The sequence below is a fragment of the Anser cygnoides genome, chromosome 19 (genome assembly GCF_040182565.1).
Source record: "Anser cygnoides isolate HZ-2024a breed goose chromosome 19, Taihu_goose_T2T_genome, whole genome shotgun sequence".
NCBI lineage: Eukaryota > Metazoa > Chordata > Aves > Anseriformes > Anatidae > Anser > Anser cygnoides.
This window is the reverse complement of record NC_089891.1, coordinates 12,435,763-12,459,725: the sequence shown is the minus strand read 5'-3', so window position 1 is coordinate 12,459,725 and position 23,963 is coordinate 12,435,763. Positions and strand designations below refer to the sequence as shown.

Sequence of the window (23,963 nt, the reverse complement as noted above, 5' to 3'; positions counted from 1 at the left end):
CTGCCTCGGGACCCTCCGCAGCACCAGACCTTATTATCCTACGGGCCTGCTCTCAAGAAATTAAAATGAGCCATAAAATGACAAGTAAAGTGAAATAAGGAATGTAAAGAGCAGAGAGAATGTAAATCGTGCGATTAGCATATGTACAGCACTTGCAGAGTGCCTGTTCACCGCGGGGTCAGCGCGCAGGCTGCAGGAGGGAGGCCCGGCAGCCCCGGGGGGGGGACGGATGGGTTTTCTGCTTGGGGGTGCTCCCCAGCCCCAGCCTCTCCTAGGCACCCGCTGTGCGGATCCATAAGGGCTTTGGGGCCCGCTGACAAGGCACGGTGCCCCCAGCCCCTGCAGCCCCAAAGGGCACGGGGCTGAGCGGGGAGGGAGCGGCAGAATTACAGAGCAGGTGGGGGGTCCCCACGGGGTGCTGGTGTGAGCTGGGACCTGGAGGCAGCAGCACACCTGGGTGACCAGATACCTGTCACGGGGGGAATACCCAACGGGCTCAGTGGCTTTTTTTCAGCGGGTTGTGCACGGAAACCTTCCAGGCTCCTGCACGCAGAGGAAGGTGCAGACGAAGCCTCCATCTCCGGAGCCAGACCCTGCGGCCTGGCCTCGGCCTGAAGCGTGATTTAGGTGAGCAGGCCAAGGCTGAGCAGGGAGATGAAGGAACAGCAGCAGCAGCACTACTGCACTTTGCTGTTGGCTGGGTGCTCGCTGGGAAGCACACGCCAGGGCAGCATCCGTCCAGGGTGCAGCAAACGTCCCCGTGGTTCAGCTGGGCGAGAAGCTCCCGGGGGAGAGCACCCCGGCCAAGCAGAGATGAGGGAGAGGCGCCACGGTCGTATGAACTGCCCTTAAAAACATTTTCATAACATTTCACATCCAACCTACAGTAGCACCTCCAGTAATTAACAGCTATGTTTTAATTAAACATTGATTAACTACTAATTAGTCTAATGATTAGTCACCTGAAGGAGACAAAGCAAAATACTGGATCTGCCAAGATAGGAGAGGGAGAAGGCAAATGATGAAAGATGAGAGGCGACTTAAATTCCTTCTCTGCTTCCCTCTGGGCCAAATGTTTTCTCTTATTCTAGTCCTTTATAAATGATGCCTTCAATGTGAATTTTCCTAATTGTGGCAAGTCTGATAAAGTCTCCAGTGAGTGATGCAGAGAAGACTGATTTTCTTCCCCTTTATCCATCAGATTCCAGCTCGTTAATGCAGCTAAAGAGCCTTCCCCACTATCAGCGGAATTAGTCCCTGTCGCCATAACCAAGTCAGCTGGGGAATTTCTGTGCATTTCCTCCTGCAATGCCCGGAGGAGCGCCGTGGGCAAGGTGGGATGCAGGCAGCCTGGTCCACACGCTGCCAGCAAAGACCCCCTCTGGCCACAGACCCGAGTGCCCAGCAGCCCAGCGGGGGCACGGCGGTGCCGCTGGTGAGGACACCGAGTTTGTTTCACCCTGAAGAACAGACTTGGGGTGCTCAACCCTGAACAGCAACGGCTTTGTACTTACAAGGAGCCAGAGTCAGGTCCCAAAAAGCAGCTTCCCCACATGCCAAGGGGCCCCTCGGTAGCACAGCTCCAACCCCACTCCACTGCACCCCGCAGGGTGCCCTAACACGGGCGCAGCCGCGGCTCCGTGCTGGCTGTGGGCAGCGCCGCTCACCCCTGCAGCTCCCTGGCTCCGGCCGTGCACCAGGGCGTTGCTGTTACAGGGACATTTATTATTTTGCCGTTCCCTTTTGTGAGATAATCCCATTTACCTACATTCCTTATGCCTTGGCAGAACCGCTTCTGGTGAAGGCTGTGAACGTGCCCACAGCAGCGCATGGTTGCACGTGGCTGCTCGAGGATCCACGCGGCCCCTGCTCACCGGCAGCTCCCGAGCCCCCCGGCCCCCCTCGCAGCAGGGCTGCAGCCGTGGCTGAGCACCCCGGGTGTGCACAGCCACGGGGCGACTGCACAAGCAGCCCCGTGCACCCCCTCCTCCAACCACAGTTTTCTTGACCCTTCTGCACATTTGAGCCTTTGGAGTCGTCGTCCCTTCTCCCCTTCCATTTTCCTTCCTCCCCCCAACTCTTCCCGTGCCCCTCTCTGGAGTTTTCTGAGGAGGCAAAAGGCGGCTAAAAAATCCCCAAGGAAGCAGGTAGCTCGAAGGCTGGGGCACCCAGATGGGCCAGGCACAGCAGGGGACACCGTGGGACGCACGGTCAGTGGTACAGGTATGATCTGAGACCCCCCTAGCAGGCAGCGGTGGCGCGCAGACCGCAGCCTGAGCAGCCAGACCCGAGTGCCCTGCGAGCACCCCCAGAGCCACCGGGGGACCCACGGCGGGGAGGGCATGAAGGGTTAAACCCTGCCGGCCCCTGTTCGCTCGCAGCGCTGCAGGTATATCGATCGCTTCACACATCTCATCAGACCGGGATCGGCACAGATCGATGGGGTGAGGTCAGCGGGAGAGGCAGCCCAGTGGGTGCCACCCTCCTCCTCCTCCTCTCCCCAGAACCGCATCAGCAGGGAAGCCCCCGGAGCTCCCGCAGCTGCTGCAGAGGGGGGTGCTGGCAGCCCCCCGCCTGCCCCCGCGTCCCTTTGCAAGGCGGCTTCCTCACCCCCCGGGAGAGGAGCAGGGCAGGGAGCAGCCGGGGGCTGGCGCCTGCACTCCCAACACGCAGCTCCCCAAGATCCAGGAGGGATTAGAGCGGGCAGCTTCCTCCAAGGACCGCGGCCAGCCCCCAAACGGGGAAAGCTGGGAGCTCCCCGCTGGAGCCCGCAGGTGAGCAGGCCCGCGAGGAAGAGCATGAAGTGCCTGCACGCCCCCCCGGGCTCCCCCCGCCCTACGCACGCTCACCGAGACGCTCCCAGGAACGCCGCGGAGATCACAACGCGTGCGCTTCATCCAGCCGAAATGTCTGAGCTCTGCCAGCAGCAGGGAGAGACGGCAGCCCCGGCTACGGCTGCTCCGTGCTCCTCTACAAAGCGATCTGCTGCTTGGGCTCCTCTCTTCTTCCCTCTTACGCAACTGCACAAAACGTAGAGAAAAAAAAAAAAGAAAATCCCTTAGATGCTAATTTATCTGAGGAGCTCAAGCAGGTCTGCACAAGAAGGCAGTTTCAGCAGAAAGAAGGTAAAAAAAAAATAAAAGAGGACCAGCCATGTCTGAAATGCTGCTTCAGAAACCCAGTGGATGCAGCAGCCCCCCCAGCACCAGCGCTGCCGCCTGCCCCGTTCTGGCACCGCTGGGAGAAGCCAAGAGCAGCAGAGGGTGCAGCAGCACCAAGCAGCCCCTCGCGAGCGCGCTGAGCCCCAGCTCCCAGGTCGCAGGCACCTCGGGCACTCGCCCCGGGCACGCAGCCGAGGGCGCCTCGCAGCCAGCCTGCCCCCCTTTCCTGGGGACCGGCGGCAATTACAGGTTTAGCGGTGCAAAGCATAGTTTAATAGCAGCCAGGGCTGGTAGGATTGATTTCTTGTTTTGTTTTAAGTGCAGCTAATCTAATAGTTAATTTATTTAAATTGATAGGGCAGAGAGAAATTACATTTCTATTTTCTCTGAATAGATTTTACAGTGTCTGGTGACCCAGGCGAGCTCGAGAGCTGGGTTAAAGGCCCTAACATGCCTCTGCAAAAGCCGCCTTTATCAGCCCGTAATATTTTTCAATTCATTACCGCCATTTTAGCAAACAACTAGTATAGATTTTTTGTTACAGCAGCTCTTAACGTGTTAGTCGTGGGCACGCTGGTAGCTGCCCCAGCCCCTCACAGGAGGCCTTGCCCTCCAGCAGCAGCACCCCGGCCAGGCCAGCGGCGATGCCTTTGGGCTCCGGGCAGGGAGAGCAGGGGCAGGCAGCCCCGAGGCTTCGTCCCGCTGCAGAGCTCCCTCCTGCTGGTTAGTGTTTGGGGGGATTTGCTCTGTTTGCACTTGAAGCCAGTCTGCAGTTTAGATGCAAGAACAGCGCTCTGCAGCTGAGCGTCTGAAGGAGGGAGCATACTTGGGCTGCGAATTCTGCTCTTAAGCCTTTGGGAATCATCTTTAGTGCTCTCTACGAGATCTCTGCTGTGCCGTAGCACGCAGGCTCCCCTGCTGCAGGCTCCAGCGAGCACCTCCAAGGATTTTCTCAGCGCGTGTGAGAAGCACCCAGGACAAGCAGGGATCAGCGGCACCACAGTGCCCGCGACGGAGGCAAGAACCCATGGGACCAACACGCTCCTGTCCCCGCTGCAGCAGCCTCCCACACCCCAGCCCTCCTTAAACGGACCCCATTTAAGAGCCCAGGAAGAGGCGATAAATACAAGGGGGGGCTAGCAGTGGGCGCTGGGGCATCGTGCACTTCGCAGGGGCTGCTCCACACGCAGAGCGGAGGCAGGAGCAGGGCCCTCCCTGCCCTCGCTCCCCCAGCGCCGTGTGCTGCTTCACCGCAAGCACTTCTGCAGAGCCTTCGCAGCCCTCGCTCAGCCATAGGTTTCCTGTAAGAGTCAGCACCGTGCCAGATTTATAGAGGATGCTGCTCAGTATTTCATGACTGCTGCAGGCAATCCCACTGCTGCCACTGCGGCTGCACAGAAAGCACTTTGTAGATTTGATTATGCGATAAGGGGCATCAGAAATGCAACTTGTTGCCTATTTCCCAGAGTAATTAATTTCATCTGTATTGAACAAATGACATAATTTGAGGATTTCTGGGTTATGGATTAAGTAAAGACCAGATGAGAGCGTCCTCATTGGCTTGGAGATTAATTAACACCACGAGGTGAAGCGAGCTCTCTCCCCTGCAGGATTGCTTTGCTGGTACATTTTTAATCCACCTGCCTCGCACTGCGGCTCACCCCGGGGGACAGAGCACCCGCGCCACAGCCGGGCAGCAGCAGCCCCAATTGATCGGGTGGGGGAGCCCTGGCCAGGACTTGTTCCCATACCAGGACACCGGGAGATGTCCAAGAACAACGCCAGACTTCGAGGCTTCTCCTGGGCACCTCCCGCTCCCCTGCCTGGGTTAGCGCTGGCTGCTCAAATCAGCTCCTCTGGCCAAACGACGGGCGTGATGGAGAGCACGTCCTTGCTGTGCGAGGAAGCACGCCAAGCACGCACAGGCTCATTTCCAAACCGGCCGGGGGGCACTGGGGCAACCCCTGTCCCACCGGGCTGCCCTCGCCTTGCACAGCGCCCACCCAAACCCACGCACCCAGGCTGGATCCTCAGCCCTTGCATCTCACCAACTGCATCACTCAAAACAATACAAGCCACCCGTTAATTTCAAGCTCACTTACAAAGGCTGAGACCAACGGCAGCTGCGTACAGAGAACAGATCTAAGTGTGCGGGCTTGGGGGAGGACGGGGAATTGCTGCAGGGTCCAGGCACACAGCACCGCACCCAGACCACCACAGCCTCAGCTCCTCACCTCCAAGCCTCTCCCAGCAGGGCTGGATCTGGCCCTGGCTGTGCCCTGCAGGACCCCTGGGAGCAGCGGGGGCGTCAGCAGAGCTCCAGAGGAACTGGGTGCTCCGGCATCCCGTCCCTACCCCCAGCACCCTGCCACCACACTGCGCCCACGCTTGGCTTCTGCAACTGCACCAGGGCCGCTCTTGCCCCAGGAGATGCCCTGCACTGCTCCGGCTTCTCCTCTCATCTCTGCTCTGCTCCCGAGGAAGGCACAGAGGGCTCGGGACAGGAATTTCCCCTCCTCCACCTCAGACTTTTTTCTCAGTGAGGTCGAAAAAACAGGACTCCGTGCAGCATTTATTCATGAGCCAGGCATTTTATTTAATGTGCCTTGCCATGCAGGATCAAAGATACAGAGCAGCACCTAATTAATTATTTTTCTCTTCTTCTGTAACATCCCCTAGTTGAGCGCTGAGTCCCAGAATCTAAAAGCCTCTTTCAATGACTCTGCATAATGAGATGGATTTGGACTCCAGCAAATTTGTTCGGTTTTATGGAGTATTACATGAAAATGCTGTGAAATTAAGTTCTGTCTTTGCTATCACGCCATGGCCATCAGAGCGCTTTTATGTATGGCACTGAGACTAAAAGATGGGAAAGTGAGTCCTTGCTGCAGTAATGTGGCAAATGGGGAGAGGGAGGAGCCGTGCAATGAAGATGACATGGTGGAGGGTGAGACTCGGGGAAATAATGAAGGAAACAAGAAAGCGATGCAGATAAAGCCAAGATCTGGGCTAACAGACCGCAGCAACAGCGGCCAGGACAAGGGGAGGGGTTTGGCTCACCCCAATTTCCCTCCACAAAATGCTCCGACAGCTCCACGTGCAGCGCGAGAGGGGCGAGCAGCAATGTCCCGGGGGTCACCTGCACCAGGCAGAGCCAGACCCTGCTCCCCCTGCCCCAGCACCCAGACACCACCACGGGCACCCCCCTCGCTGCCTCTCCCAGAGCCCCAGGGACCCGCGTGGCCCCAGGAGTGGGGTGGGGAGCACTTGGGGACCCCCTGCCTTGGGGGACCTCAGCAGCAGGGCTGCCCCTTCACTGCTGCCCCCTCCTCGGGGCACCAGCAGCAGGCGAGCGGACACGCCTGGAGAACCTGTCGAGGCCAGGACGGGGACGTCCCCAGCACCCAGGGCATACCTGGAAAAGCCAGCTCGGTGAAACGGGACGGCTGAAGGTGGAGGAGCAACGCGGGGAGGAGGCGCCTCAGCCCAGGCTGTTCCCAGCACACTTTCCCCTCTGGGCACGTTTCACCACTCCTTGCCAGGAAGGTGCCCAGCTCAGGGGCAGGGAGAGGCCCCCCCATATTCCCCCGAGGCAGCTCCCTTTGCCACCTACCGATCCCTTTCTGTTCTTTCTCCTCCTTTCCCTTTCAGCCCTTCTTATCCCCAGCCTTTCTCCCCTTCCCCTTCCTATCAGCCCCACTCCCTTCTGCTCACCCTAGAGTCATTTATTTCTTCCCTTGGCAACTTTATAACCCATTTCCTTGCCTGACAGCAATTAAGCAAATGCTTCGCTTCCAATCCCATGGCCCATAAACAATGGAAAAATAAAATGTTATAAAGAAAAAAGCAATGAAATCTGCATGCACACACACGCACAGAGGGAAATTTGTGGAGGACAGGGGGGTGAAGCTGGGGACAATGTCACTCGTGTCAAAGGCTGGAGACATCCTCACACATAGTCCTCAGCCTCCCAGCCTCCAAAAACACGTGTGAAGAGAGATTTCCAGACAGCACCGGGAGCCCCAAGCTGCATCCATCCATCTCGGCAGCTCACGGGCCCCGAGATCCGCGTGCAGAGGGCCGGCTGCTGCGCTGCTGCCCCTGGCCTCAGAGCTCTGGCACTTCCATAAAATGAAATGGCCAAAAAATAAAAAAAAGAGAGAGGAGGCAGCAGCTCTCTCCACCCCCCCCCCCCAGTGATGTATGTGATTTTTTGGTGCCTGACAGGCCCCGAGCCTCTGGGGAGCAGCATTGATAAATCGCACCTTTCAGTTTGCCGTGAACATCTTCACTTTCTCAGGCTTAAAGAAGCCTGACACGTTAAATTGTGGCACTCGGCCCTCAGCACCGGCTTGTCTGGGGAAAGTGGCGGCTGCCCACCGAGAGTCCCAGCCACCTAATGAGAGCTGCTCCCGCATTAGCGCTGCGAGAGGCTTTCTGATGTACAAGCCGCTGGGAACACGGAGCCCTGCGCTGAGGAAACTCAAACAGACACACTTTCTAATTTCCATGACAACTGTAACAGGGTATTTGCTCGGTTTGGGAGAGCCTGGGTGTGCAGGAACGCGCTCATTAGGCGCAGAGCGAGGCGAGCTGCTCCTGCAGAGCCCCGGCAGGGGTCGGGGGGGCAGGACGGATGCTGCCAGCCCTGCCCGTCCCGCAGCCCCTGCCAGGGAGCCCAGCCCAGGAAGGCAGAGGGACAGAGATGCTGGGGTGCACAGGCTGTGGTTGTGTCTCCCCTCGGCAGCCCAAGGAGCTGCATCCCTGCCTCTTCCCACTGCGAGAGGTGCTGTGAGTGCCCGTGGCACCAAGGGGGACCTGGAGGGGGGCAGAGGGGCCAGCAGGACCGGGCAGCAGAGGGACCCAAACCAGAAACAAGCAACCTCTGCCGGGACGTGTGGCTGCTCGCTGCTGGGTGCACAGTCTTGTGCTGCTGCCCCGGGAAGGGACTGAGGGCTCTCGGTGCCACGGCCAGCACAGCTCGGTGGAAATGAGCTCCTGTCCCTTCCCTTCCCTTGCCTGGAGGGGCCCAGGCAAGAAGTAAGAAGAAACCAGCAACCAGTTAGCAAGAGAGCGCGAAATCCAAGCGATTACTGAAAAGCTTGGACATGGCTGTGAATCCTGTTGCTGCCAACAGTATCCCCAAGCTATTAAGAGAAAAATCAAGATGTGGACAGAATTAGATTGGCCATAGGTGAAAAATGGCTCAATTATTTCTAGTGCCAGAACCACAGAAGGACATTTCCCTCTGTTCCTGATCCACAACCTCCCACTAATTAGCAGACCTAGCAGAGAGAAAAATGCTCCAAGCTCTAGAGAGAGCAACAGCTAGAGACAACACAGCTACTGCCACATGCAGCCGCATTTGTATGCGCTGCGTAAGCTGGGCACACAGCGACACGCTTGCAAAAATTGCACGCTGGCCTGCTAGGAACTTGCCGCGAGAGATGCTAGAGTTGATTTTTGCAGCCGAGGGGAGGGCAGGCTCCCCGGTCCAGCCATCCCTTCACATCTCCCCACCTCCTTCCCACCTCTGAAGCGGGGTCGTCCTGCCCCAGCCACAAGCCCCCGCTGGCTCTTCTCTGCCCGGAGCACGGCTGGCGTGGTGCAGCCCCCGCTGGTGTGCAGGGGGTGCCCCCGAGCAGAGGATGGGGCAGCGACGCAGCAGCCAGGATCCAACAAACGGCCCTGAAAGGCACGGCCAGGGCCAGCCTGCGAGAGCAAACCCAGCCACCGGGAACAGTGGAGGACAGACCCACAGGCACCAATCACCATCCCCTCTTCTCTTAGGCAGGGATCTTTTAAAACAACTGATGCTCAAAAAAAAAACAACAACAAAAAGTTACCAGGAGGCCCTGCCCCCTCCCTGACAAACTTCTGAACATGCTGTCATCAAGAAAAATGATGCTGGCAAGAGAGAAATCCGCTGGGGTTGCTGGCAATTTACCAGGCTCCAGCCCCAATGAGTGTTTATCAATAATTTCAGGATCTGCCTGTCGCAGCCACTGACTCTGAGCTCAGGCAGAGATCTCCGGGCAGCCCGGGTGTCAGCACAGCCACAGGGAGAAGAGGCGCAATGAAAAGGGAAATCAATTAACTGCTCCTCAGGAGCAGGGATTTGCCAGCATTACAGGGAAAGGTCTGTTCGCCTCGCTGTAACAGCAAAACACTTAAATGCTCCTCGATGACACAAAGGCATGTCCCGAGCCGAGATGAGCTGATGCCGTGGCCAGCTAAGCTCCAGTTAGGGACGGAGATGGTTACAGCGGGTTACTGCAGAAGGGGGAGCAATAGATAAAGCAGCAGCAGCGTGCCCTGAACTACCCACAGCCTGGCCCCTGCTGGGCACCACTGTGCTTCAGGCTCTGCGCGCCCCACAGGCTCTCAGTTCCCCAGCAGCCCCGCGGGGCCGTACCCAGCCCATGTTTCCCACTCTTGGGCCTGCCTTCCACCCTGGGAGAGCAAGGGGGAGCCAAGGGAACCCCGGCCGCAGGTGGGGAGCAGGGCTCAGCCAAGCCGCCACCACCCAGACCGCCTGTGCTCTCATGCCAAAAACAGCCACGGCACCCGGCCGTCGCAGAGTGCTCCTCGAGCTGGGCACTGCGTCTGCATCGCCGTGTGGAGTAACTGCTAATGCATCCGTCCTCCTTGAACTTGCCTAATTGCTTTCTGAACCAGGGGCTGGCGGTCCCTGAACCGCCCTGTAGTGCCGAGCTCCACAACGTAATTAAGTACTGCATGAAAAAAGAAAACAGCCTTCTCTGTTTTAAGTCTGTTGACTGTTTCATTTGATACCACACTTATGAGAAATAGTGAATATTCATTTCCTGTACTCACCTTTATACCACTCCTGAGTTTACAGAACTGTATCATATATCACCTCAATTGTCTCTCTAACCAAGAGAGTCCTAATTTATTAGTCTCCTCATACAGGAGCTGTTCTGTGCCTTTGATCAGCCTTGTCATCCTTTTCTTTACCTTTTCTAGTTCAACTATCTCCTTGTTGTGATTGGGCAACGAGAGCCGCACACAACATTTGCACTGCGACAGAGCATTGTGCCTGGGCACAGCGCTGCCGCCTGTTTTGTTTTCAGTCCCTTTCCTAATAACTACTAACGACCAACTCGCCCTATTTGACTGACACCGGGCACCGAGGTGACATTTTCACAGAACTACCCACAGCAGCCGCGAGGACTCTTTTCCTGAGTAGGGAGTATTAAAAGCCTGCTCTGTGTTTCACAGCTAAGGACGTGTTCTCATCTGCGTTACTCGGCCTCGGCGATGTTCGCCTGCCATTTTCCCACCCAGCCCCTCACACTGCGAGATTCTCCCACAGCCTGGCCCAACCAGCCTTAAACTACCCCAGCTATTACTGGTAACTCCCAGCAGATGAGGTGAAATTCACAGATCCCTAGGCCAGCTCTCCCAGGGGGGGGGACAACTTCACGTGGATCCCCACTGCCTCCTCCCAGCGCATTTCCCTCCCTGTTTCTTTGCAGGCAGCGAAGCCCCGGGGGCTCTGATCACATTAGGCCAACGATCACAACACACGTACAAGTGAACATGGTACCGGCTTGGGAGGCATTTCCGTGCCATTTGCAATTTTCCTCCCTCCGAGCTGACTTCACACCTCCCCAGCGGGAGCACGCCTGGGGCTGGGCGCCGCCGGCCTCAGCACCGCGGACAGCGCCGGCTCTGCAGGCACAGCGCGCCCCACGCCTGACACTGACACACGGACACCCCACGGGGCACCCGAGCCAGCACGGCACCCCGTGGCCAGGCCCCCAGCACCCCCTGGGGTCCTTCCACAGCCCCCGTTCCCCAAGCAGCAGCCTGCAGCTGCGGCGGGCAGCCCGATGCCTTCCTGCACAGGGAGAGCATCCTCAGCATCCAATGCTTCTAAAAGCACCATCATCCGACCCAGCTGCCTCAAGCTCATACGATATTTTACCCTGCTCTCTAAGAGCTGTCAAGGCCCGCCAGCCGGAGCAGCCCCCCCAGCATCGCTGTGCCTCGGGCAGCCCTCTCAGCACTGAGCCACGTCACTGCCGCAGGGAATTTTGTTCCGAGCAGTCGGCCAGCATCCGAGCTCGGTCCTGCGTTCCCTCTGCTAAACTTCAGATGTCCCTTCTGAAAGGATGCAGGGTATTAATATTAAGAAACCCCCATGTCAGATCTCCTCATGTATTTATGCTCCCTCCCCAGGCAATTCCCTGCCTGCCCCTCTCCCAACAGGGAGGCGATCGCACAGGAGGGGCCTGTGTTACTGGGTGTGCCTGAGCCACGGTCCTGGGGTAGCCGTAATGGGTTGGTGACACCATTTATTTATGGGTATTTCAAGAGAAAGAAAAAGGCTAGTGGGTGTTCATATGTTCTTGTTGTATTATTCAAGAGAAGCCATTTGAGAGCACAGGAGAAGCAGTGTCTGCTCCCAAAAGGAGGAAAAATAATGGAGGGGAATATTTGCAAAAAGCTCAGTTAAGTAAATATTTTATGCCCAATAATGTTATGGCTTTTGAATGATGCATGCAAGAGAGTTGAAAGGAGGTGAGGCGCAGAGTGAAGCAACATACAGTGCGTGTGGAGTGTGAAGGTGTTTGTGTGAGGGCAGGCAAAAGGAAACCCAGCAGCCTGGCTGCTGCATCCCCCCCAGCTGGGTGGGCTGCTGGGACAGGCGGCAGGGCAGGGCAGGGCTGCTCCAGCTGCTGGACTGGCAACATCCTTTTGCTGCAGAAAAATTAGGGCTGATCTTACGGGGAGATGCTTTTGCCCTGTTGGGTGACACCTGCTGACATGCTTACCCACCTCCTCCCGTGTCTGGCACCAGACTCCTGGGAGGGACAGGGGCAGAAACCCACACCCCACTGGCCAAGACTAACTAAAGCCCTCCTGGCTCTCAAGAGGCTCTGTGGAGTCTGTAAGATGCAACCAGGAGAATGATCCTAGCAAGAGCTGCTTGCTGGTCACCCTGCTGGTCAAGATGCTCCAGAAAGGGAGGGCAAGCCTGCAAGCACTGGGGCTCTGCAGGGCTGGGGGTGTCTGCAGTAAGCAGCAAGGAAGGCAGCACAACCAAGCAAAAAAGGAGCCCAGTGCAAAGTCCCTTGCAGGAAATAAGCAGAGACATTAGCACGATGCACTAAGAGCTGCGCAGAGGCAGGGCAGGCACAGCCCCCTTGATGCTTTGGGCACAGCAGCCGCCTTGTTGCTCGTCCTCTTTCTGGTGGTGCAGGGAGAAAAACAAATCTCTGAGGAGGGCACAGGAGCAGGGACTCAGGGCAAGGAACTGGAGGACAGGAGCAGGGGGATTTGTCCTGGCCCAGGAAGAAAAGGAAGATGAGGAAAGCAGGAAGGCAGGCCAGGCAGGCAGCAGGTGAGGCGGCCAAGGGGAGGGAAGCAGGGCTGGCACAGCCAGGGACACGGCCTCCGACCAGAGGAATTCTCCCAGTTGCAGGCAGAAGCACAGGACAAGCATCTGGCATGAGGTAAGCACATAAAGGAGTAAAATACCATTAAGCATAATAAGAAATGTACTTAATCAATGAGCTCTACAGCTGAGGATCAATGGGAGGCAGACACAGCCATTAGCTAAGAAAGCTGAGAAAGAGCCCCGGGCTCTGATGCAGCGGTCGATACCGGGTTTAACCGAGAAACCGAGGAAGGGTCCCAGGTGGGGGCAGAGCCAGGCCACAGCCAGGAGAGACGGGGCTGAGCCTGCCCCACTCCTCAGGGCCCAGACCCCAGGGCACAGCTCACTGAGAAGCCCCAGGAAGCACCCACAGACCCTGGAACAAACGAGTGTTTGGCAGCAATAGCAGAAGCCATGTGAGAGGGAACAGGACCACAGCTGGCAGGGGAAAGAGAAGGGACTTGAGCCCCTTGTCATCATCCAGGGACATCACTTAGCTGTGGAGAGCAAGAGCCACAGCTTTACCCTTTCACCTGGGGACCGAAGGCTGCAGTGAACTGAAAGCAGTGGTCCTCGCTGCGGGCCCAGCCAAGGAGGGGAGCAGCTGAGCAGTGCGGGAGGCAATGGGCATTCGGGGAAGGTGCACAGAGCCTCACCCACCCTGCTGCTTGCTCACACCCATGCTGCCAGAGCTGCCTCCCAGAGGAGGGCCAGCTGCAGAGATTTCCTCACCACTCTGGTCCCTTGGTTCTCCTCACCTTGAGCATTGTGCCGGGTCGTTCCCCAAAGTCTGCTACACAGAAGACACACAAACTAGATGGAAAAGTCACCCTCCAAGGCTTTGCATCAGACCCAAGTACAGAGAGCTCCTGCAGAGTCAGGGCTTACCCAGGCCCAGCCTTGAAAGAAGACGCCCCAGTGCCCCCCATGCTTGGAGCCCGTCTGAGTGGTGCCGGCACTCGGCTGAGCCACCGCACACAGGGCTTCCTCAGGAGAGAGGCTTGATTTTCACCCCCTGAGCAAATTCAGTGCTGAGGAAAGCCGACAGCCCCAGACAGCGCGTGGGCCCCCCTCCAGGTCCTGCTGACAGCGCTGCAGCTGACTCAGCCCTGGCACCAAGACCCTGCCACGCTCTTGCCTCGGGCTCCACCAGACACCCAGCTACTCACACCGTCCTGACCCCATCCCTGAACTCCAGCTCCATGCCCCCTTTGCACACCCCCCGAGGCTGTCACCCACAATCCTGACCCGTTACTCCGCTTCCCACCACACTGAATCCCGATGGCCAGAGCCTGACCTGACCCAAGCTACAGAGAGAAGCAGCACCGATCTCTGCAGGTGGGCCTTCAGGGACCAGACACCGGGTGATGTCTCGAGAGCATTAGAGCACCGGGTTGTGCTAAAGGCAGATTTCTGTGCGTGCATGTGAGGAGAACATGAGACAAGCGGCTGTCCCCTGAGGTCTATCCCAGGGGTGGGCTCCCCCCTCCTGCTGGGAAGAAAATCAAAGCCCTGATCCCAGGGGGCTGCTCCCGGCCCTCAACGCGGGATGTGCTCCGTGCCCACCCAGGGCCTGTGCAGGGCACGCTGCTGCCACTGCCCCCTCCCAGCCCTACAGGGCCAGCTGCCTTGCGGCCCAGGCAGCGACTGGGGTGGGAGGCACGTTTTTTTTTGGGGGGACCTGAGCACTGATTTTGGGTAGATGCCAGCAGCTCTGCCCCTTCCCTCCCACCTCCCTGCACACCAAACGCGTTGAGCAGCGCGGTTCCTCCCGGAGGAAGCAGACGGCACGTCTCCATCCCAGCTGATAACGGGAGCGGGCGGACCCCCGGAGGGGGACCCGGTCCCGGTGGGGGTCCTGTGCCCCCCCCAAGCACCGGCGGCCGAACGGAGCCCCCGGCCCGGTCCCGCCGGCGGCCGAACAGCATCACCTGGCGGCCAGGCCGGGCACGGCCGCGCCGGGGTCCCTGTCCTGGGGGGGTCGGCGCCTGCCGCGGGACCCCCTTCGGCAGGGCAGCAGCGCTGGAGGCCGTCCTGCAGGGCAGGGGCTCGCTCCGGGCAGGGGGGGCTCGCTGGGCATCCTGCGGGGCTTCAGCGCATCCCTGCTCCGCACCAGGCAGGGCACTGCCCACGGGTCATCGTGCTACGGCCACGCAGGGGGAACAGCATCCCTGCGCCAGGGTGCAAGGCTCCCGAGCAGCTGAAGCCAGGTCCTGACCGGCCTGTTGCTGCTCTCACCTGGGGAAGGCACAATTTGGGGGATTCTGCCTCAGGGCTGCCCGCAGACCCCACCACGCTGCACCCACACCCGCTCCTGCTGGCCCCAGGGCTCTCCAGGTGATGCTGTGAGCACCAAGGCAGCGGTGTCACAGGGGTAAGGCACCAACCCCTGCCCCAGGGACCCGCATCCAGGCCCTGCTGCACTCCTGCCTGAGGAGGAGCCCCCCTGCAGCAACCAAAGCCCTCTCCTCCTGCCCCTGTCCCCAGCTTTACAAGCTGCCTGCAGCACCTTCCTCCCTCCACCTGCCTCAGGGACCCAGCCCAGGCTGGGGCTGCTCCTGGCCTTTCATTACATGCAACACACTGACACTACTGCTCTGCGCCTCACTTGGAGGTCACAATCAGTGCTTTCTTCTCCTGCACCCCAGCTCCTTGGCCACGCCTGGGGCAAAGCAGCTCCAACACCACAGAGCAGCAGGGGATCTCCCTGGATCACAGCAGATGCAAGCAAAAAAGGGGCCTGCTTTGCCTGGGAACAGCCCCTTCTCTGAGAGCCACACTGTGCTGCACGGGGAGCAGATCCTGCTCTGCTCAGCTCCCATCACCTCCACCCAGCTGCCCCAGGCACAGCTCCCAGCAGCTCCACAAGCCTCCCCTTGCACTCAGTCCAGGTCCACCCAGCTGCAGAGCTCCTCCTGGTCTTGCTCACTGGGGCAGTATCACACAAGGTCCTGGCACTACGTAATTTATGGCACTAATGAGCTTATCTAGGCCCTTGGTACACATGCAATTATGTGCTAGGAGCCAAGAGGAGCACTGCAGATGTTTACCCTGTGTGCCTGAGCTGCACCAAACCAATGAAGAAAGCAGGGTGAGCGTAAGTGCACACAGAAGCACTTTGCTCAATTTGTTTCTCACTCTCATAGCCACCTTCTCCCCTTTCCTTCCTGCTCTCCTTTCAGCAGGCTGCACAAACAATACTTTTACCCCTAGGGTAGGCTAATTGCTCTAGAGGACAGAGCTCTTTGGGACTGGGCAGCAAGGCAAGCAGAAGGAAAACACCTCGCTGCTTCCCACCAGCCCACCCCCTGCCCCAGGGTCCCAGCTCACCTCCCCGCAGGGGACAGCAGCCACCCACCCCCAGATCCCTGCCCCGCACCTCTTCCAAAGCAGCACGTGCTTGGGTCTGCGTCCTCAATCCCCTTCCTGGTGATTCCTCCCTCCAGGCTCAGGCAAGGCAACACCAAAAGGAGCCTTGGGCCATGGAGGGTGTTTATAAAGTGCCCCAGAATACCCCCCCTGGCAGCTGGCGAATCTCACCTGTGGGGCTCTGCCCAGCTCCTTAATCCTGTTAGCAGCAAGCAGCTCCAGCTGTGCCAGTAACAAATCCCTTCCGACATGAGCCCTGCAGAGCCAAGTGACTGCTCTGCGGGAGAAAGTACGAAATTCCTGAGGGAAATTCAAGCGGCAGCTTTTGTACTGCATCTCTGAGAATTTTGCAGTTTTATTTTTCATTAAAAAATAAAGATGGAAGGAAGGAAAGAAATCCATCCCCTGCCCTCCTGGCCCAAGTGCCCAGCACATGCCCGACTTTCCCCCCGATCAGCCCAGCACTGCCCGGGTGCTGCAAAGCAGCAAAGCCCTGACCGAGTGGGGAAGCTGCATTTTCACCCAAAGATGCTGGGAATATCTGGTTTTGTACAAGCTGGAAACAGAGGCTTGGCCCCAAGCGGCGTGCTTCAAACTTGGGTTGTTCCACTGGCAGTGACTTGTCTGTGCTCGTAATTTTTTATTTTATAGCACCTTAATCTGTATTTTCTGAGTTAATTAGCACAAAAACGTGGGGAAGGACAGACTCAGCCCGCAAAGCATTTACAGCCGCAAGGAACAGCGATGAAGAAGCAAAGCCCTGGCACGTGGCGGTGGATCGTGCAGCTTCTGCGGGCAGCACTGGGACAGAGGCAGCCCCTAGCCAGGCACGGGGACGTCCCGTGTCCCCCACACCCCCGTGCTGCAGCCAGCGCGGTTCTGCCATGGGGCTCTGGCCTGGGGGCACTGAGCATCCCTGCGCCCAGCACCTCCGGAAGAGCCTCCAACCCCATTAGGCATGGGGACTAATGACCCGTGCTGTCCAAGGTCAGCACCCTTGGTTGCCTCCAGGGCCCTGGCAGGACCTGCGGTGTCAGCAAGGGGCCTCTGATCCGCAGCGAGCCCAGCAGGGAAATGGTGGCCCCGCAGCGACCACCGGCCTCAGACACGGCCGCTCGTGGGGCGAGAGCTGCGGTGCTGCTGGTGCAAGATCAACTGCTTCAGCCTTTTTAACAGTGTCTCCAGGTAGGGAGGCCAAAGGTAATGTTCTTTATCTGTGCCTCATGCTCCACAGATACCGAATATCAAAATGTGCCTTGAAACACTCCTATTATTAAGTATTCCTCAGAGATTAGAGCAGTGCTTACTTCTCACTATCCTTTTCCCTCCCCAGTAGAGCAGATGAACACGATAACTTATCAGGACCTTCCCATGTGCTGTTAGGCAGTAATGGCATGGGGACTTATTGACCCACCTCAGAACAACACACGGAATATTTAGGACTCCTCCTGAGCTGGGCAGGCGATAATATCTTTATCGTGCGAACCCTTTAAACCCTCAGTGCCTGGCAGGCCCCTCCGTCCTCACTGAGAGGACAAATTAGACCCAGGGGACAGGCAGCGAATGCTGATAACAAAATAGTTCCTTCAGCAAACGCAGGGCCAGGGCCCGCAGAGCCGGCAGCGCTGCCTCCAGCCCCGGGCCTGCCCCTGCCCTCAGACAGCGGCAGGAGCAGCAGAGCTGGGGCCTGGCCCGGCCTCCATCACAGCCTGGGCTCATGGTCACGGCCTGCAAACGCAGGGCCCGACGCTGCCCCCCGACTCGTGTCAGCCATGGTGGGAAGGCCCAAGCCTCCTGCAATGTCCTTGCACTATTGTCCCGTGCCTCACATGGGAAACAGGCACGGAGGAAGAGGCAGCAGTGGGATGTCGGGGGGACCTGAGGGGTCGCTCCAGGCGGGAGTGCTTCGGGGTGCTCGGGACTACAAAGGGACTGTCACAGGCCAGGAAGAACCACGGGCACGCACAAAATGCCAAGGAACGAGCCCAGGCAGAGCTGGGGAGGCCCTAGGAGACCATCGTGCGTGGTGAGGCAGGGGAATGGCTCTGCAATTTGCAAGCAAGGCAGACAAGGAATAAATCTGGAACTCGAGCAGAGAGGGAGATGAGCAAAGACACAAAGGTTGAGAGTTCAGACCCCGGGGACCCATGTCAACCTCTGTTATATAAGTCTAGAAAAGCCTTAAACTTGGCTTTGCTGAGAAATGAGTCATCAGCAATGACAAAACCCTGGAGAAGTCATAAAAATCACAGACATTGATAAAATGGAACATCAATACAGCGAATGGGACATGAAATACAGCGAATGAGCACCTCCCGAGATGGACAAACAGCTCTGGACATGAGGCGAGTTGCCTCAGGACCTTCCTCCCAGCTCAAGCATTGCCGTGTAACAGGAGAAATCATCGAGCTCAGTCCCTCTTACAACCTCCTCCTCCAAGGCTGCCCTGTCCCATTTTAACACACTCCATCACCTTTTTCTGTTTGTGGCAGAAAACTCATTTCCCCTTCACCAGTAGGAAGAGGCTTTGTTCACTTGCCGGGACCTCCTGCCAGCGCTCACCCCAACCACTGCACGCCCTGCAGCACTTCAGGCCACTGCTCGCAGGGCACAAAGTGGGGAGAGGGCAAGGCACGGGGGGACAGGGGGACAGCACGGGGAGCAGGGAGGTTGCGGACGGACAGGGGCTGCCTGTAGACGCTGGCCTCAGCCACACCAACAACACTTCACGTTCACGGGTGCCATAAAGCAGCACCCAGCGCCACGGATGGAGGAGGCAGGTTTGGCGGTGGAGTCAGAAGGAAATCCCAGCTAATCCAGCTCAGTTAGACAAAAACAAAGAGGATCATTCTGATACAAAGTTCTGGCTGAAGCCCTGCACCTGATCAGCATTTGCAAGATTAGATAAGGACTGAACTTAGTCCCTTCCTGCATATATTAATGCGAGCTCTCTGGATGTCTGGGCTACTCCAGTTCAAGGGCAAGAAGATGGTCGCTTCTCTGGGGTTCCTATTTGCTGTCCTCTCTTTAGCAAGATGTGTCCCCGTGCAGCAAGTAGCCAGCCGCAACAAAGTCCTCCTGGTGTCCTTCGATGGCTTTCGGTGGAACTATGACCAGGACGTGGACACCCCTAACCTCGATGCCATGGCTGCAGAGGGAGTGAAGGCGCAGTACATGACTCCTGCCTTTATCACCCTCACCAGCCCGTGCCACTTCACGCTGCTGACCGGTGAGTCCCCGCCTGCCAGAGCAAGCAGAGCCCCAAAGGGGGGTGCAGTGTGACGGTGAAAGAGCAAATTCAAGGCTTAGGTATAAGGGAAGCTAAGTCAAGCAGACAACCCAAGGACTGGCCTCAATAGCGCGGTAAGCTTTAGCATATGTGACTTTTGGAAAAAGAGTCAGAGACATGGCAATAGTTACAGAAGCTGAACCTGTATTCATCAAAGGTAAATAGCATCAGGCTAACCTGATAGCCTCATTTGATGAGATAAATGATTTTTTAAATAAGGGAGATGCAGTAAATCTCATCTTTCTGGACTTCAGCAATGTATTTGATACAGTGCCACATGGGAAATCATTAGTTAAGACGAAGAAGATGAAGATTAGTACAAAATCTCTAATGTGGGTAAGTAACCGGCTGCAGGGAAGGCAACAGCAGGTAATACTGAAAGGAGACTGACAAGCTAGGGAGGGTAACAGGGGAATTCCTGGGGAATCGATTCTGGAGCCAATCTTATTTAAGATTTTCATTAATAACCTTGGCATAAAAGAGTGGTGCATGCTAATGAAATCTGCTGATGAGAAAAGGCAGGGAGGCGGCGTCAATACAAAGGAGGACTGGGATATCATGCAGAAGTAACTGTGCAGTCTTGAGGACTAGAATAATAAAAAATAGCATGAAATGTGACAGTGCAAAGTGCCAGCCTTTCATTTGTAAGGGGATTTCTGCTTTATGCTGACCTCAACCGTTGTGAACAACAGAAAACGAAACACCAAAGCAATTAGTTAAATGCAGCATAACGGTGAACCCTAAATGTGATGAAAAGGGCAAGAGCAACTGCAGGAGGCAGCTGCGCTTCCAGGGGCGAGGGGGGGTCAGGGCGAGAGCCACCCGCACCGTGGGCCCCTGGGACTCACAGCATCCCCCTGCAGCCTCTCACACTCTGCTCCTGGCCACCCAACTTGGTACGAGCCAGGTGGAGGAAGGAGGCAAAAGCAAAGGCAAAAGGACAGCCGGCAAAGGGGAAGGAGAGCCAGAGAAGCAGACACGGACTTGGAAGCCCAGCGGGAGCCTGGCTCACACCCGCCTCGTCCATCTCTTCTGACAGGGAAATACCTCGAGAACCACGGGGTGATACACAACATGTGGTTCAACACCAGCACGGGGGTGAAGCTGCCCTATTACAGCACGCAAGGCATTGACAGCTGGTGGGACAACGGCAGCCTGCCCATCTGGATCACAGCTCAGAGACAGGCAAGTGGGGCAGGCTCCTCTCGCACGCAGACCCCGAGACACAGGCGTCTCCTGCCTGCACTCGTGCAGTAAAAGCTACAGGCAAGCCACGATCTCTAGTGGCCATGAGCTAACATCCTCCTTGCAAATGACAGGCTAATTAGAGCAGCAAAAAAATTTAAATCCCCAGACTCTTGCAGGAATAATTATGATAATTCTATTAAAAATAGCAAAAAATAAAAGATGCATTTCAGCTTTATTAAGATATTAATAAAACAGGTTATCCATTTCCTGTTCAAGGAAACCCCAGCCAGTTCTTTAGGGAGCATAAAGAGCCCAAGCACTCAGTGCGCTCCAAAGCACGTACCTCATTTCCTCGGCCTCACCCAGCACCTTTGGGGGACTGGTGCAGGGGGTTGGTCCCCTCTTCACTGAGCACTGCAGCACTTCACTGAGCACTTCCTCAAATCTCAGCAGGCTTTGAATCTGGCTTTGAGACAGGACACGAGACCTTGCCCCAGACACGTACCTTTGCCTGTATTTACCTGCCAAACTGGCCCCATTGACTTCAGTGTGAGTGCTTGTATGACGGCAGCACAGCACACCGTAACGCTCTGGTGGTCAGGAGCCAGAGGGGCCATGCAATGTACAAACAAGTCACTTTCTAAAGTCATAGCAAGTGTTACTAACACAGCGAGGAAACCAGCGCAGAGGGGTTCTGGGAAGGGCAGTGCTTTCAATTAATCACTTTTAATTGGCAATGAGCAAGAAAACCTCATTAGAGGCAGAGGTAGACATTAGGGGGCTGAATGAACTAACCGCATTAGTAGGTAGTTGTTGTACTGACAGATGGAGAGATGCTGCAGAGTGAGTTCAGGTGGGTTTGTGCAATGTCTTCACTAACAGGGTTTAAAGACAGGCTCTATCTATTTCCCTGGGGGACGAGCAAAATATCAAGGGGAAGAAGTGAATATGAAGATGGTGGAGCCCCCCATATTCAACTACAGCAATGAAACGATTTGGAGACAGAACATCGACACTGTCATGGAATGGTTCACGGTGAACAACCTCGACTTCATCGCCCTCTACTTCGGTGAGCCAGACTCAACGGGACACAAGTACGGCCCCGAGTCCACGGAGAGGAAAACCATGGTCAGCCAGGTGGACAGAACCATCGGCTACTTAAGGCAACGTATCAGGGAAAGTGGCTTGGAACCAAACCTCAACCTCATCATCACGTCTGACCACGGCATGGAGACGGTCATAAAGACCGACGAGATTCACATCCAGAAAGTAGAGAACTTCACGTTCACAGACATCCAGTTTGAACTCTTGGACTATGGACCAAACGGACTGCTGGTACCAAAAGAAGGAAAATTGGAGCACGTGTATTCAGTCCTGAAAAATGCCCACCCAAAGTTACATGTGTACAAAAAAGAAGAGTTTCCAAAGAGATTCCACTACGCCAACAACTCCCGGATCACCCCGCTCCTGATGTACAGCGATCCAGGATACGTGATCCACGGGGTAAGATGCGTGTGCAGACACATTTTACTGTCTTTTCTTGGATCTGCCTCTTTCTTTCTCTCCTCATGCTGCCTCCGGGGAGCTGAGCCGGCGGCCGAGGGGTCGGGGCGCTCACAGCCTGCCTCCCTTTCAGCGGATCAAGGTCCAGTTCAACAAGGGGGAACACGGCTTCGACAACGAGGCCATGAACATGAAAACCATCTTCCGCGCCGTGGGGCCGGCCTTCAAGCGAGGGCTGCTGGCGGAGCCCTTCGAAAGCGTCAACGTCTACGCGCTGCTCTGCGAGCTGCTGGGCATCGCGCCCGAGCCGCACGACGGCTCCCTGGAGGTCCTCAGGCCCCTGCTGCGTGAGTGCCCCGCGGATGGCTGCGGCAACACCGACACCTAGCGGCGGCCGCCCGACGGCCGCAGCCGCTGCGGGACCGGGGCCGGAGCCGGAGCCTCCCGGGGGGCTCCCTCCGCTCCCCCCCGGCACAGCGGGCCCCGGGCCGGCCCTGAGCCAGCCGGCAGCCGGGCAGCTCCCGCTTTAAGGGCGTCTAAACGTCCCCAAAACGCCCGGCAAAGCTCTGCACAGCCGTTAGAGGTTGGAAACGGGAGGTGCTGCGGCCAGCGGAGCATCCTTCCTGCAGGGAGCAGGGGATGCAGAGCGGCGGCTGCTTGCTGTGCCCAGTCCCCTGCACGAGCTCCACGCTGCTGCTCACCCGGGCAGAGCCCGGCTCCCCGCTTTAATGCTGAACTTCCGCCGTTGCAGGTTCAAGCGCTCCTCTCCTTGCTGCCACGAAGCTGTCAGTGATGCTGGGGATTGCTCTCACTCTGCAATGCTGGAGAGGAATATACTAACCCCCTAGCAGAGGTAATTTATTCCAAGGATAGCCAGAAAGCTCTGTGGAGGTGCTGCCTTTTTAGGCATGTGCCTGTGTGTTGGCTGCAAGAAAAAGAAGGAGCAAGTTTGCTGTTTGCCTTCAACGTGCATATATGCCTGGAGACCTAGCAGGATGAGCAATTCTCGGTCTCATTTCCTGGCATTTCCAGCACCACGCATGCACAGCCGACATCCACAGGCTGGACGCACAAGAAATAAGCACCAACAGCACTGTGCTTTCCTCTCTTGACAGCCTCCAAGTTCCAGGCAGCTCTACCAGAAATGTGTGGCGAGGTGAGGAAGAACGTGTCTGAAGAAGACAGCCTGAGAAGCGCAGGGAGACCCCGCTCCAAAACCTCCCCAAATTTCTCATCCACATTCCTCCAGCGTTACTGAGTCCCAGGGTAGGGAAGCCCTCCCCAGCTCTGGTGTGCACCAGGGATGCGTGGCTGTGGAAGCTGACACCGATGCACAGTGTGACTCTGACAAAAGCATCCTGTGTCGGTGCTGCCCCAACTTCCCCATCTGCTCAAGGGAGAAAAACTCCAACTTGGTTTGGACCAGGGACAGTTAATACATGATGAGCTTCTGAAGCAATTAAAAGCATATCTAAGTTCTGCATGTGCTGAGAAGCCTTCTGTAGTTGGTGCTGGACTCCAGCACAGGGTACACGGAGAAGACAGGGGTCTCATCCTGTCTCTGCCGGCTGCTGGGGCTGCTCTGGCTGCCCAAGGGCCCCTGGCTGTGGCAGCGGGGTCAGAACAAGCTCGGCTTTGGCAAAGGCAGCAACTGGGCACAGCAGCCTCAGAGGGATCCCAGCATCGCTCAGTGTCTCCCGCCCCTGCCCTGAGCCCTGGGTGCCTTGAGCGTGGTTCTGTTTGTCCATCCAAAACTTTCTGTCCCTTATGGCTCTGGACAAAAATGGGCAAACAGCACCCACCCAAGCTCAAAACCCACAGCAGACAGGAGAGGCTGTGGCTGCTGTACTCCAGGCAGCGCTCGGGAAACATCACCCACCTGCAGCCCTGATCCTGGGCTGTAGATCCTCCTCTTCGGCGCTTTGGGAGGGGGGGCTTAATCCCTGCTGTATTTTGGAGAGGCAGAGGGATGGAGCAGCGACACGGCCTGGGCCCACCTGGGCCTTGTGGCACCCCGTCCCCCTCCTGTGCCGCACGGCTGATGCAC

At 57.1% G+C, this 23,963-nt stretch overlaps 2 protein-coding genes across 13 annotated transcripts in view; one reads left to right on the top strand and one right to left on the bottom strand.

The window, feature by feature from the left end:
* Positions 1–23,963, bottom strand: part of RBFOX3 (RNA binding fox-1 homolog 3) — a 175,332-nt gene that overhangs the window by 145,815 nt on the left and 5,554 nt on the right. For 10 of the 12 annotated variants that reach the window (XM_066980216.1, XM_066980219.1, XM_066980222.1 and 7 more), the window contains exon 2: positions 2,850–3,020. The exons of 1 other annotated variant lie outside the window; for it this stretch is intronic. The gene's annotated coding sequence lies outside the window, so the exon portion shown is untranslated. Of the gene's footprint in view, positions 1–2,849; positions 3,021–15,946; positions 16,074–23,963 lie in introns of those variants that run through there. One more of the 12 variants, XM_048050293.2, reaches the window with a different exon arrangement.
* Positions 18,736–23,378, top strand: ENPP7 (ectonucleotide pyrophosphatase/phosphodiesterase 7). The gene is made up of 6 exons (XM_048050303.2): positions 18,736–19,165; positions 20,265–20,410; positions 21,296–21,916; positions 22,050–22,263; positions 22,668–22,769; positions 23,032–23,378. Exons 1-5 carry the CDS (start codon positions 18,877–18,879, stop codon positions 22,754–22,756), a joined length of 1,359 nt encoding a protein of 452 aa, XP_047906260.2. The 5' UTR covers positions 18,736–18,876; the 3' UTR covers positions 22,757–22,769; positions 23,032–23,378.